This window comes from Pyxicephalus adspersus, chromosome 8 (assembly GCF_032062135.1).
Source record: "Pyxicephalus adspersus chromosome 8, UCB_Pads_2.0, whole genome shotgun sequence".
In the NCBI taxonomy this organism is placed as follows: domain Eukaryota; kingdom Metazoa; phylum Chordata; class Amphibia; order Anura; family Pyxicephalidae; genus Pyxicephalus; species Pyxicephalus adspersus.
The window spans coordinates 64,648,429-64,662,392 of NC_092865.1; the positions used below are offsets into that span (position 1 = coordinate 64,648,429).

The window sequence follows — 13,964 nt, forward strand, 5'->3', positions numbered from 1 at the left end:
CACCTCTAAAAAGAGATCCAATGTAAATGGGTGTAGAAAAGAAAGAGGTTTGAGGCTCTTAAAGTTTCATACATTAGGTAAAGTGTATTGATTGACTATTGATTCCATAAACCATTTAATACACATAGGCATTAGTATAATTCACAAGGCAGGGGTTTTATGCATACTGTACATAGTATAATCCAGCAAGGGCTTTTTTCCGTAACTGCATAAACGTTCATATATAACCGCATCGTGATGCGTGATAATCCGACACGTTTCGCCACGGTGGGCTTCCTCAGGGATAGATAGTAGGGCGCACTTAACGGTCATTAGGTTAGGAAAATGCCCCAAATAAGACTAGATGAGGGGGAGTTTAAAAGTAGAATCACGGCTGAGAGTATTTCCAATGTAGACTAAGGCTTCTAAATTACTTCAAAAGGTACAAGTCTGTTTATGAGTCCATTTGAGTGGGATTGCATTCATCCATCAAAAAGGTGCTTTGAACAGAGTGACAGGATAGGACAATGCCTTCCTTTAGAGTAAGAGTATACAGGAGCCAGTAGAACAGCTCCTTCAGAAGCACTTGGGAGGGAGCAGCTTGCCCGCGTAGGGGTCGGGCGCGCCGTGCCTCCCTGCGTGTAGTAGAAAAATCCCAGAGACGTCATCGGGGCTCCCAGTGCACGTGGGAGCCCAGCTGTTCCACTGGACACACAACGCTCCACTGTCCTCTGCAAATTAGTTCCTGTATACTCCTGTATGTTTTATTTACCCAGTAATATTCCAGGAGATCTTGGAATGACCTTAAGAAATTACAAACCATTTGTTTTTGAACTGTATTTGAGTTGTCCTCTGTTTTATTACAAGAATCACTGTTGTGATTGCAGAACTTACACAACTGTCTATCACACAAATTGTAAAAAGGAATGAAAGTACCTCTAAAGGTGGCACACATGCCATGATATAGCTTCCATTAGTTCAGTAAGGTAGACATATTTTCTAAATGATGGTCAATGTCTTGTACCTTTACCACCAGGCCATGAGAAGTAGCAGTTTTACCCTTGCTTGCCCAATAAACTTTCAAGCATATTTAATACCACACAGAGTAAGACCTCCTTTAGTGGCATGATGCACTTTTAAAAAAAATCCTTTTTTGTATTTCAATGTTTTTATTACATTTTTATCAAAAGAAACATTTAACAATACAATCATTTGTCATGTATCCATCCCTCATTTGAGCTTTTAAACTTCTTTGCAATGGAGAAAAACAATCAATATTACAACTCAACTTGGAACAAACATTCGCTAACATAGTTGACAATTCGTAAGACATTGACATGACCATGAACACACCATACCATGACATTACTATCCATTGGCTAACCTCCAAGGTCTGATCGGATCCTTTTTTAGTTATGTAGTGAGTGTTAGAACCTTACTTGCCTCTTACCATCAATTTTAGGATCGGACTATGGGACATGGAAGGAGAGGAGGTGGGGGTGTTGAAGGTGGAAGACTCATGTCCTAAGTTATCGATGGTAAAAAGTTGTCCATCTATGTGGACCCGTAAGTCATCCAGGGTTCAATCCAGGGGTCAAATTTATCTAAGGTGTTAAGATTGTAACTAAATCCTTTTTGAGCGTTGTATGTGCAGGGAGTTTTCATTCAACAGGGTCTGAAAGGTGACCATTGTTGAGGTAAGGGGCAGGTAGTTGTTGATCATAAAATCTGGGTTTGGGGGAGTTCAGGTAATTCCTGGTTAGTTCTAGAGCTAGTCGAATATCTTTGTCTATAGCCATGTAGATTGCCAAATATTTGAAGGAGCTTTATCAGTGGGCATTGCTGTTTGCAGAAAAATGTTAGTAAATAAAATTTAGATTAATTGTTAGCAAATGTCTTTGGCTGTTTAAAGGGATATTTGCATTAAAATTACTTTTTTTTCCAGCAACTTCTGAGTATTATAGGAATTCACCTTACTGTATAGGGATGTGTTAAGCACTGCAATATCCTAGAAAGCTGGGTAGTCAGTGAAGGGATCGATCATCTAACAGAGAGGGGGCTAAACACATTCTCAGAAAGTCTTCAGTACCCATGGTGGCTATGTGGGTAGTCTTCTAGTTATGAGGTCCAAATTTAAGTTTGACACGGGACATTGACCCTGATTAAAGCTCCTCAAAGCTGGAGAGGTTACACTTTCATCAGTCAAGCTGGATGATCCAGCAAACCTGGAATGGATTCCTAAAAGTCCAGTCATGTTGTGGATCCTGGACCAGATCCATTCCAGGTTTGCTGGATCACCCCCCTTCACTGATGAAAGTGTTTTCTCTCTAGCCTTGGAGAGCTTTAACAAACCAGGCCCATTGTCTCTATAAAGTTTGTATGCTCTTGTCGCTGCTCACTGGGTTTTGCTTGAGTGCTTTAGTTTTCTTGAAATCCAAAACATATTGGTAGATGAATTGGCTTTTCCCTAAATGCCTTGGACCTTACATTTCTAATTGTGTCTTGGGAATAAATATAAATTCAGGAAATAAACTATATTAAAGCTTGCCTATAAAAAAAAATAGCTTATAGCTTATTCTCATCATCTGCCCTCTACAATCCTAAAATTCTGTCTTCTCCCCCAGGTCATATTTAAGTGGCAGCTTTCTCCCGCAGTCTCCTGGGATACCCTAGAAGTCATCATGTGCTACCATACAGCATAAAAGATGGATCTGGTGCCGTGTTATTAGGTGGCTAGCTACCAGAACCAGAAAGACAGCCAGTTTGTAATGAAATACAAAAGAACAATGGCATTGTAGGCCCAGACATTCAGCAACAGAGTAGTGGATTAAAATAGAAAAATGTGGGATTTTCCCAACAGGATAAACATATTTGAGAATAAACCAATAAAATAGGTAAAGGGAAATAGAATTTTGCTTCAATAAAGTATATGTTTAGGTCCACTTTATCTTTAACTCTGGAGAGGTGCTGATCTTATTAAAGTAGGGCAATAATTGTGATGTTAAGTCTCTTACCTTGCTCCAGGGTTTGTCATTAGGAACACACTGGTTTGGAAATCAAAAGAAGAAAAGATAACATTCATTTGCTAAAAAAGGAACGTTTTGTTTTTCTTGAAGGTGTGATAATGAGACTTATACAATCTCCAGAGGAAAACCTATCAAGGTGTCTTGATGAGAATGAATCCACCTCCTCCACCTAAATCAAATTATCTAGTTTTCCAGTGGTGTTGCCATTCACCCACACTGTAGCTTAGACTTTGTGTGTTGCTCTGGTATTTCCCATGTAATGCCTGTGTCTTATGACATCTACTAATTCTCTGCCAAAAAAACAAATATATGTATTACGTCTGTGAAGGTTCCAATGTATCCAGGTCATAATATAGCTATTTGTATCCTAATTATAGAGGGCCTTCAAACTGAATGGCCCTGATTCATTACAGTTCTCCAAGGCTGGATAGAATACACTTTCATCAGTGAAGCTGGGTAATCCAACAAATCTGGAATGGATCTGGTCCAGGATTAAACACATTTGCTAACAAATAGCTAACGACTTTTAGGAAGTCCATTCCAGGTTTGCTGAATTACCCAGCTTCACTGATGAAAGAGTATCTTCTCCAGCCTTGGAGAACTTTATTAAACCAGGGCCAATGAGTCAAAAAGGACCTTTGGCATTGTATGAACAATCTGAAGACTTCCATAAATCTTGCACGAAACAGTCAATTGCAGGATACAGAGGGGGGTATAGTTGGTCTTGGTGGTGGGCAGATTGTATATATATATATATTGTGAGGGGTTATGCTCAGGATCGCCTTTGCTGGGGTCAAAGGACACTTGTCTGGTTCATCCAATTCAGATCACACACCGAGGTATCAGTTTTAAGCTGACTTGTAGCCAGGTTTATTTGAAGGTTGCAGATAAAAATACAAAAACAGCAAAAGAAAACCTTGCCTGTGCGGCACTTACTATACATCCGACGTTCCTGTCTATCAGCTGGAGGGTTTCTCCCTGTCGGCTCAAAACAAAGCTTTCAGCAACCTTTTACTCAGGTTTAAGTTCATTCTCACTGACCAACTTTCTGTGTCCCCGGGCAGAGCTCCCTCACACAGAACCTCTGTCTGTGTCTCTCCAAGCAGAGCTCTCTCACACAGAGCCCCTGTCTGTGTCTCCACTGACTGAGCTCCCTCACACAGAGCCCCTGTCTGTGTCTCTCCAAGCAGAGCTCCCTCACACAGAGCCCCTGTCTGTGTCTCTCCAAGCAGAGCTCTCTCACACAGAGCCCCTGTCTGTGTCTCCACTGACTGAGCTCCTGGCTCTATGTTATATCCCCAAACCTCAGTGCTTCTTCATTATTTCCTCACAGGTGAGAGTCTTCCACCTGCTACTTCACACAGGAGAGGATTCTTGGGCAAATTACTTCCCATAAAAGAGGAATCCTGGGCAAATATATCTCCCTTCCACCTCAAATCCTGCCTTGGTGTCACAATACATATATATAGCCCTGTGTACACAACTCAAATTCTTAGATTTTCTCTTAATTAATTTCGACACCTCTGATCACTTGGACAAATGTTTGAATCTTCCCAGCAAGGATACAGCACAAAAAGCCAGAGAGAGTCTTACCTACTTTCTACTACATAAAAGGAATCGGATTAACCCAATGTATATGTGTATGTGGTAAAACCCTTTTTTCTGCTTATGGTTTATAATTTTATATTTACAGAAGAATATCCATAGCCCCCTCATTACATAAACAAGCTGTACATTATTGATTGGATCTTACTGCAAGGCAACAATATTTTTTCTGATAACAATTGACCCACTGCAATCTCTAATTACATTAGTTGTCCATGAATTGTTGAAAACCATTTGTCCTTGACAGATTGGTCTTTAGTCTGAGGGAATTCCTTAATGGCTTTTTAAAAAGAAAAAAAATAGTCATTTGGTAATGCTTCCTTCTGGATTCAAAAGAAGTGTAAGTATTATGGAAAGATCTAATTTTAACAATATAGATGTCTCTTTAATGGTAGAGATGAGTAAGATGTCTATATTGGTAGAGATAAATAAAATGTCTATAATGGTAGAGATGAATAAACAGGAAAAGGAAAACTTTTTTCCTTAAAGTGCACTAAATAAAATTCTGTTAACAATACGAATGTCAGGGCTGCTGTTGCCCTTTGTAAACTGCAGTTTACCATTATTTATGTCAAGGCTGCCGTTTCTTTTAAAATGTATTTTACCGGTATGAATGTCGTATATGCTTTTAAGCTTTTACTTTGTGGCTTCTTTTACAAAGATATAATTCAGTGGAGATCTACGTTGTTCGTTTTGGTACAAACCTCATTTATACATACGGTCAATTATATGAGGACTATGGTTTCAGCGCTTCAAGCATTTTACAGTTTATCAGCTGATGGTTTCATGATAAACTTACACGTTTGTACAAATGTCAGGCTACATTTTTCATTTTAACAGGAAGAATGTATACAAAAGGTTATATATTAGTGAAAGAATTACAAATAACATGCATATGTGGGTTTGCCATTAGACTATTTGTTTGTTGAGTTAAAAGTAAAAGCTTATCTAGCCCATAAACAACATTTTTATTTATTCCAGTTTACCAGTCCTTAGGTTTCTTTAATATTTTTTACCTGGTCTACCTGTAGATAACACATCATCATCCTGTCTGAGTAGCTATGTTTGCTCCTGCATTGGACTCTTCAGTCAACAAGGTCCTGGATATAAAGCCTATTGCATTGAATATGTTTTATTTAAATGGATGCTAAGGTCATTATCAGCACCCTATGGAGTTAAAGGGAAGTTTAGCTTTATAACATTTTTGAGTTCAGGAAACCTATTTTAAACACTGGTATTCATTTATCTATTTACCATCAATTAAATGTATTTTGCCTTTCCTAGACAGTCCTGTAATTCCTAAACTACAATAAAACCTCATGGACATCTGATCCCCAGTGGTCCTCAACAGGACTTTGTGTTTTATTCTGGTACCCTAAAGTCCAAATTTAGAGTTATATGTTTATAGACTAATCCATGGTTGTCACCCAGGCTGGAAGCATGGCAGCCTTTGTTCATGTCGATTTAAATGCTAAGAAGATAACTTTTAGTTCATCTCATTGGTTGTAAGGACTTCATTTTTGGCAAATCAGTGAGTGAGTTCTGGCATCATGATATCACTCTGGGGGGGAGGTTCTTCCCCTTTGAGTGACACACGGCTCTCCGCGCACGTGTGGTCTGGAGTTCGTGCATTTAGTGGTCCGTGAGCTCCAAAAGGTTGGGAACCACTGCCCTTTAGAGTAGTGGTTAGGCTTGGATACAAAGGGCAGGACTGGGAGCCACTGCTGTGTTCATTTGTATGTAGCAGTTTGCTTGGCACTTGGCTTTAATTTTTTGTCTTTTTGCTAATAGAATTCTATTTTTGCCTAATTATTTGGGGTTTAACACCCAGAAGTAAAGTAATAGTGAAATGCTATATACATTTTGTAATACTATTGTTACCCTTAACCACTTACTTAAGTGTACCTAAAATCACAAATTACACTTTACTTTAAAGGGTAGAAGACCCTAGGCAATGAAGAATGAATGGGAGCCCAAAGCCTCTCGGGATACCTAGGTCACACATCCCGGGAGGCTTTTGGGTGCCCCTTCTGTGCATGCCGGAGCACCTCGGGCATGCGCACAAGGACCTTTTTCGTGAAAAAAGAAAAACTTGTTTTTCCAACCTACGTCACCTGATCTCAAGCCTATGGAGACAGATGCCCGGACTAAGCGGGACCCGTTGGAAGACACCTCCGAATGGATCAGACTACCCTGCGGGATTGAAGGTAAGTGTATTTTTTGTTTTAGGCACTTTTTAGTTTAATTCCTCTTTAAGAATATCTTTTATTGAATCTTTAATGTTCACATACTGTATTAAAGTTTTATGTAATTTCTATTTGTGCAAGTTGTAACTGCAGTTGTTTCTGCTCGTTGCTCATCCCTGGTAGCAGTGCCATTCATCATTTCTCTTTTCTACTTTGTGCAAGAGAGAATGTGAATGGAAAAATATTACTTGTTTCACCTCTGTGACAACCCCATTCTCTCCCGTCCTCATTACTTGTCCAGCACTTCCAGCTGCATTTCTTTAACTCTGATCGTTCAATGCGCAATGAAAAACGCCAGCTATAAATATCATCGGCATTGTATAACCAACTAGCCTTGAATTGAATCTAAAAATGACTTCTGTCAAAATGTCTGTTTTCTAGGTCAGGGCATCAGTGTGCTTAAGGCAACCTTTCTAGTCTTAACTGCTTTATTATATTGTGGTATAGGCCTTGTTAGAATATTAAATGCTGCATTTTGTGTATCATCATGCGAGGAAGGATAAAAGTATTTTTGCAGATTTATGGGACATATCTAGACTAGCATTTAAAATGTGTGTTCAGGCTATAAAGTGCATCTGCTAAAAAGTTTCCCAAAAAGAGACTGGTTAGGAAATAATAAAAGCAGAACTAAACCGGCAGTACTTGCCTAATCCTGTCCATTGCAGGGCGCAGCCGCCTTACTACTTTTCTTCTTTCTCCTTACAATCTTCAGCCATCCTATTTGCCCATGCTGGGGTGACATAACTCTTGTGCATGAGTTCATTCATTCCTGGCCCGCTCAAAGGGAAACTGGGATTGCTGGCATTCCCTAAAAACTACTGCTGGGCTGTACATTTGCTTTTTTATGGTTTTCTGGCACAGTCAGGCAGGCAAGATTGATATATTATTGTCCCTTTCTGCAATAACTACCTGCCTGATCATCCATTTTTTAAAGTGGGACTTTAGATCTACAATTGTGAGAAATCTACTTGCTTTGTGAGCACGTCACCTGTACCTTCTGCAATAAAAGTCCTGCCTGCTCACAGGTTTTCATTGTGGAACTGTAGTTTCCACTTTAATGGAGTTCTTTAAAGAATTCTAAATAATTTATTTTGCCATTGTGCTGCCCTAAATACAACTCGGTGATGATTTCATTGTGTCTGCCCTTTGTTGTTGAATTTACCAATTTGGTCTTTACATGCAAAGCTTCCTATTAACAAGAGAGGTAGCTTTTTACTTCCTGAACTATAAGCTGCCTGCCTAGTGCTATAAGTGAGGAAGTGAACCAGTAGTACAGGGTAAGAGTATTCACAAATCCATTTAAAAAAAGACTCCAGACTATCAAGTTAAGCCTGGTTATAATTGTCAGGGTTTTGGTCCATGGGTAGACTAAACAAAACCTCTGGACAAACATTAGTTTTGTCAAACAAAAAAAGGCACTTGGATCATTTCCATTTATACATTTGCCTGCATATCATTAATAAAGATGGGGGCATTATTTGTGGCCGGTACACCTATTGTACATTTTGGATGGTATTTAAGTTGTACTAGTCCAGTGATAATAGTTTATCAAAGTACCCAGTGTGTTTCATAAGCGGTGATATTTTGTGTTTTAGAAGGTTGACCCCATAAACCTTACAGCATCTAAGATGTTTGGAATTCTCAATTTAGTCTTTTATTGTCATTCCGATAACTCATCTATACTAACACAATTTTGTTACTGCTTTTAAAAAGCCCTGACTGTAGACCTGTTACGCTTTCAAGGAGACCTTTTGCCTGCTTTCCATTTATGCGTCCCAAAGGAAAACATTGACTCTTTATTTGCTAGTGAAAGCTACACACATCTGTCTACTGATGCTTTAGTGCTGGAATAGGCTTAATTTAATAAAACCGTCATATTATAATGCTTAATGAGTTTCTAAATACATGGCAAGGACAATGTCCATTGGTCGCCTATAATCCTCAGATAAACAGCTACTATACATATTTGCAAGTTGTATTTCCATTTACTTCTCCAGTGTGCACAGCCAACCTGGAGACCTCAAATTTCAGATCGCCTCCCTTGTACCCAGTCTATGTTTAGACAATGAAGAAGAAGGAACAGATAGATGGTTTCTGTTGGTAAACTTTGGGCTTGTGTTGATGACATGAGTTTAAGACTTCTGAAATCATTCAAAATTAATTGACCAGTGCATTGCACCTTTGGCTGACCTGCAATAAAACTTCTTTAAGTGGGTTCTTCATTTTCATAGGCTTGTATGGGAGTTCAAAATGCATCAGAAATGAACAAAAAAACATCAACACAGGCCCTTAATTATTCTCTTTGCTGTCTCCTCCCAAGAGCAGATGAGGAAACTGTAATCAAGTCCGTACTATACATTGCTAAGAGGATGTCTTAAGTCACATACCTAAAACAAGTATCTTGAAAGTGAAGTCAAAACTCGTAATCTGCATACCTTTTGGGGTGCAAAGTTGACCTACCAAAAAAAACGGACCTACCAAGAAGGCAAAAGGATTCTTGGCAAGTCGTTGGCAATTTTTTTGGTATACTGGTGGGCTGAATTATTATTGATCGCCCTACTTGCCATTGAGGGTCTACACAAAGTCACACATCCTCAATCAGGTTGACTTGTCTCCCTATTATAAGCATTGTCTGTAAAAACCACGATATGGGTCAAAGATTAACCATCTGCAGCTTATTCTGAGCAATTCTGTATTTAGTAAACTGAGAACAATAGCACATCTTGTGAGTGGTGATGGGCTGCTTAGGTTTTTCCTCTGTTTTCTCCTCCTACATCATAGTTATTGGCCAGTATTATTCATATTATTATTACACAGTATTTATATAGCGCCATCATATTACGCAGCGCTGTACAAAGTCTATAGTCATGACATCCAGTAGTGAAACACTGGATTTAGGCGTGGCATACTTTATTAACTGAGCATTTGCTGTTGCCAGTGGAGTGGTAGCCATTAAACAGATCCAGAAAAATTAAAAAAATGGACTCTTTGCCGTACAACACAAATCTATTGCAATGGCAGTTACTTGAAATAACATTCCTAAAATTCATATATTTTGCCTACACAACCTCTTAGATCTTTTATGTATCAGATTGTTTTCACAGAATGCTTCTGAAACATAGGGTACTCAGTACATTGCAATGACTCATTCTTCTGTTGCTTTCTGCAGGATCGTAAATTAACAAAAGTGGAGAGGCAGCGATTTAAAGAGGAGGCAGAAATGCTGAAAGGTTTGCAACATCCAAACATTGTGAGGTTTTACGACTTCTGGGAATCCTGCCTAAAGGGGAAGAAATGCATTGTCTTGGTGACTGAGCTCATGACATCAGGGACACTGAAAACGTAAGTCCACATAATGCAAGTTGTAAAAGAGCCAGTAATCTTAAGATATTAGTATTAAAAATATAAAAATGGATGTTCCAGATTTGATCATTTTTAAAATATGTATATTCCCTATAAGGCTAATTGCTTTCTAAATTATTTGCATTCCTGAACCATATCTATGGGTTTTGTATGAAGAAAAAAATAATATTATAAACTCATATTTACTTACCCAAAAGCCATGGTCAAGTTATGTCCCAGTCTCCCAATCTAAACTGTGTTTAAAAGCAGGGTTCTTCTTTGGGAGTAATGTGTTACTTTTAGCTGTACAGGTATTGAAGCAGTGATTTGGGAACCTAAAGAAGAAACCTCAGATCCTCTCATTGATCAAAGGCACAAATACTCTGCCGCACAGGATCAGCAGTCTGAAGCACCCAAATTTAATTCTGGCAAGGGGCTGTGCACCATGCCATGCAATGTGCTTGGCAGCTTGTTTGTTTGAATAGGCAGCTCAATGCACCACATTACACAGAAGATGCACAGCAATGCTTATAGGGGTATTGTGCTGCACTGCTCTGGAAGCTGCATTTAGGGAGTGTAGTAAATATGTTCAAACTGTATCATGCAACAATGTAATTTCATCCATAAGTGAACCAGGGGCTGACTTTTAATTTTTTGTAATGTGTGCTTGCATTTTGTGATATAAAGCCTACAAAAAAATTACTTGGAGGGACCAAAATCAAATGATGTAGCCCTAGGTCTTACTCTGCACATGTTCTGGGTCATTTGATTGTATTGCTGATGCAGCACCCAATTCTGAGCAGAATGAGGTTGGTCACCATTACCTTGATTGGTAGAATCCACCACTTACCTGGGATATATGATGTGCGTATCCCAAGAGCTTGCGGGATTTTCCTGTCAATATTTACCCTAGCAAGTAAACAGAACTAGGCAGAAGAAGGATTAGAAAGGAAGTAGAAAGTGAGGGTTTGCTTAAAGAGAAAGTAAACCCAAAACTAACCCAAAACAAACACAGTTACCTTCAGTCTATCCGTCGCGAGGTTTGGGTCCCGCATCGTCCCAGTATCTGTCTTCGGCCCGTCGCAGAGGGCACCGCCATCCTCTCTCTTCTTCTGTTTTCTTCTTCCTACGTCACCCAATCTCACATTGTGCAGGCGTGAGATCGGGTGATGTAGATTGGGGAAATAAATTGCACAGTGAGATCGGCAATTTTTTTCCCTATTGGTGAAAGAGCATCTTGGGCATGCACAGAAGGAGCAGCAAAGGGCCTCCCGGAATGCGTTACATTGGTACCCTGGGAGGCTCTGCACTTCCATTCATTCTTAAAAAAAGAAAAAAAAAAAAAGACAATAACAAACAAAATTTTTTCTTTAAGCAAAAGGGTTGTCTACCCTTTTATGTAAAGTGAAAATTCTGAGTTTAGGAACGCTTTATTATTAAATTGGTTTGTTTTAGGTGAAATGGTGCTAAAGGCTGCCTTGGATATCTACCAATGGTATTATGTGGCAGAAAATAGGTGAAGGTAAGGTAAATAGGTAATAGAAAATAGGTAAAATAAGGTGAACAGAGTGAATTATAATCCCCATGCCCCCAGAAACAACCACATGTATCTTTCCGTCTAAGCTCCTAAAATTGTGTATATATTTGAAAAGTTATTTGCTCATAGTAACATCTCTGTAACATGTTTTCAGTCTTCAGGAAAACACACAATAGAGTTGTAAAGTCCTGTTAGCCTCAATATAGCTTTAGCTCAAAATCATTCAGCATTAGATATTTTGGTCTGTGCTTGTTCCCATTTTGATGTAAATTCTATTTTCATTTCAGATACTTGAAAAGATTTAAGGTCATGAAGCCAAAGGTTTTGCGCAGCTGGTGTCGACAAATTCTAAAAGGCTTGCATTTTCTTCATACCCGAACTCCTCCAATAATCCATCGGGACTTAAAATGTGATAACATTTTTATTACGGGGCCAACTGGCTCTGTGAAGATTGGAGATCTGGGCCTGGCTACCTTGAAACGAGCTTCTTTCGCTAAAAGTGTTATAGGTAACAAATGTTTGAATTGGGTAAACTATAAAAATACAGCTGTAGGCTGTTGTATGTCTAAGTGGCAGGTGGAAGTCAAGAGCCTTTTAAAAAGAACCCAACTCGGGAATCTTTTACCCCAATAAAAACAACCAGAGGGCTGTGGACCAGTCCTCAGTATTGCCTGTAGGCTTCCTGCAGCTCACCTTTCACCTCTTAATGACTTGCCAAGCTTTGTTCCACTAGTACTCAATGGGCCTGATTTATTAAAGACTGGAGAAGATAGACTGCCATGGGAGAACCTGGGTGCTCTAACAAATTTGGCATTAATTTCTTTTAAAAAATCATGTGCCATTAGTAGGTAAATGTTTTCAAACCTGCACCAGATCCAATTTGAGCTTTCTGGATCACCCAGGCCCTATGTTTAGAGGCACTATCTTGGTATAGAAATTAGGCCTTTTTTCACTTGCCAAAATCATCAGTTGATGATTGGTAATCTCTTAGATAACTGATAGGATTTTTTTTAAGAACCACCATCAGAGGTTTACAAAACACAGATCAGAAGGAATAAAGCAAAAGCAGGTAGATGCGTGCAGTACAGATTTCTCTCCAGCAAGCAACACGGCAAGATCTTACCAAATCTAAGTTCAAATATGTTAGAGCTAGCAGTCAATGACATATACCTCATTCTGCAGATACATGTACAGTATTTCATATCTCTGCACAAGAACACCAGGAGTTCATGTCCACTTTAGGGCTCTATTCACATCTGTACATTGCAGTAACACAGGAAATGGAACCATAGTACCATTTGTGGAAATTTGCTTTTTTCTTTTGTGTAATGTTATAATTCACCTGGCTGGTGAACTGTGTCACAAATACATTTTAGTGTACCACAATTTTAATGCACTGTGTTGGCAGCCCATGCAACATTTCTACGGTCAGTTGTATTGCACCAAAGGCCAAAATGTATTGCAGCATTATCGAGTGTACAATACAGACCCGTATGAATAGATCTCAAAAGTGACCTCCCAGTAAATTTAGTAGTAAGTGCCATGTAAGTAGAAGTTTGCTGTGTTCTTTATTGCAGAATTCTAAATTGTTATTTCTACTTTTAGATTTTTAATGGAACATTGTGCGCTTACAGCAACCCTGTACACCTGTTGCAATCGATTTACTAATCTTGTGACTGGAGTCTTTTATAAAGATTTTTTAGCTTTCTGAATGAAAAAAATTTGATTAAAGTGACAATGTTCAGAAGTTGGTTGTAATAAAGAAGCCTAATGTATAAAAAAAAATATTTTGGATATTTACTTACAGGAACCCCAGAGTTTATGGCACCTGAAATGTATGAAGAACATTATGATGAATCTGTTGACGTGTATGCCTTTGGAATGTGCATGTTGGAAATGGCGACCTCAGAATACCCGTACTCTGAATGCCAGAATGCTGCTCAAATATACCGAAAAGTCACCAGTGTAAGTACTAGCTATAAATCTATCTTTATGCAGTTTCTGAGATTGTTAGAAGAGTCAGTCACTCTACCTCCATTACCTCCATCCTCTCCCATTCTCTCGTACCTCCATCCTCTCCCATTCTCTCGTACCTCCATCCTATCCCATTCTCTCGTACCTCCATTCTATCCCATTCTCTCGTACCTCCATCCTCTCCCGTTCTCTCGTACCTCCATCCTCTCCCGTTCTCTCGTACCTCCATCCTCTCCCGTTCTCTCGTACCTCCAT

General features: G+C 39.1%; 1 protein-coding gene across 5 annotated transcripts in view; it reads left to right on the plus strand.

The window, feature by feature from the left end:
- WNK2 (WNK lysine deficient protein kinase 2) overlaps positions 1-13,964 on the plus strand; it is a 154,102-nt gene that overhangs the window by 56,831 nt on the left and 83,307 nt on the right. For all 5 annotated transcript variants that reach the window (XM_072420972.1, XM_072420971.1, XM_072420974.1 and 2 more), the window contains exons 3-5: positions 10,026-10,198; positions 12,023-12,243; positions 13,543-13,700. In XM_072420972.1, the coding sequence (XP_072277073.1) occupies positions 10,026-10,198; positions 12,023-12,243; positions 13,543-13,700 (552 nt within the window). The remainder of the gene's footprint in view (positions 1-10,025; positions 10,199-12,022; positions 12,244-13,542; positions 13,701-13,964) is intronic.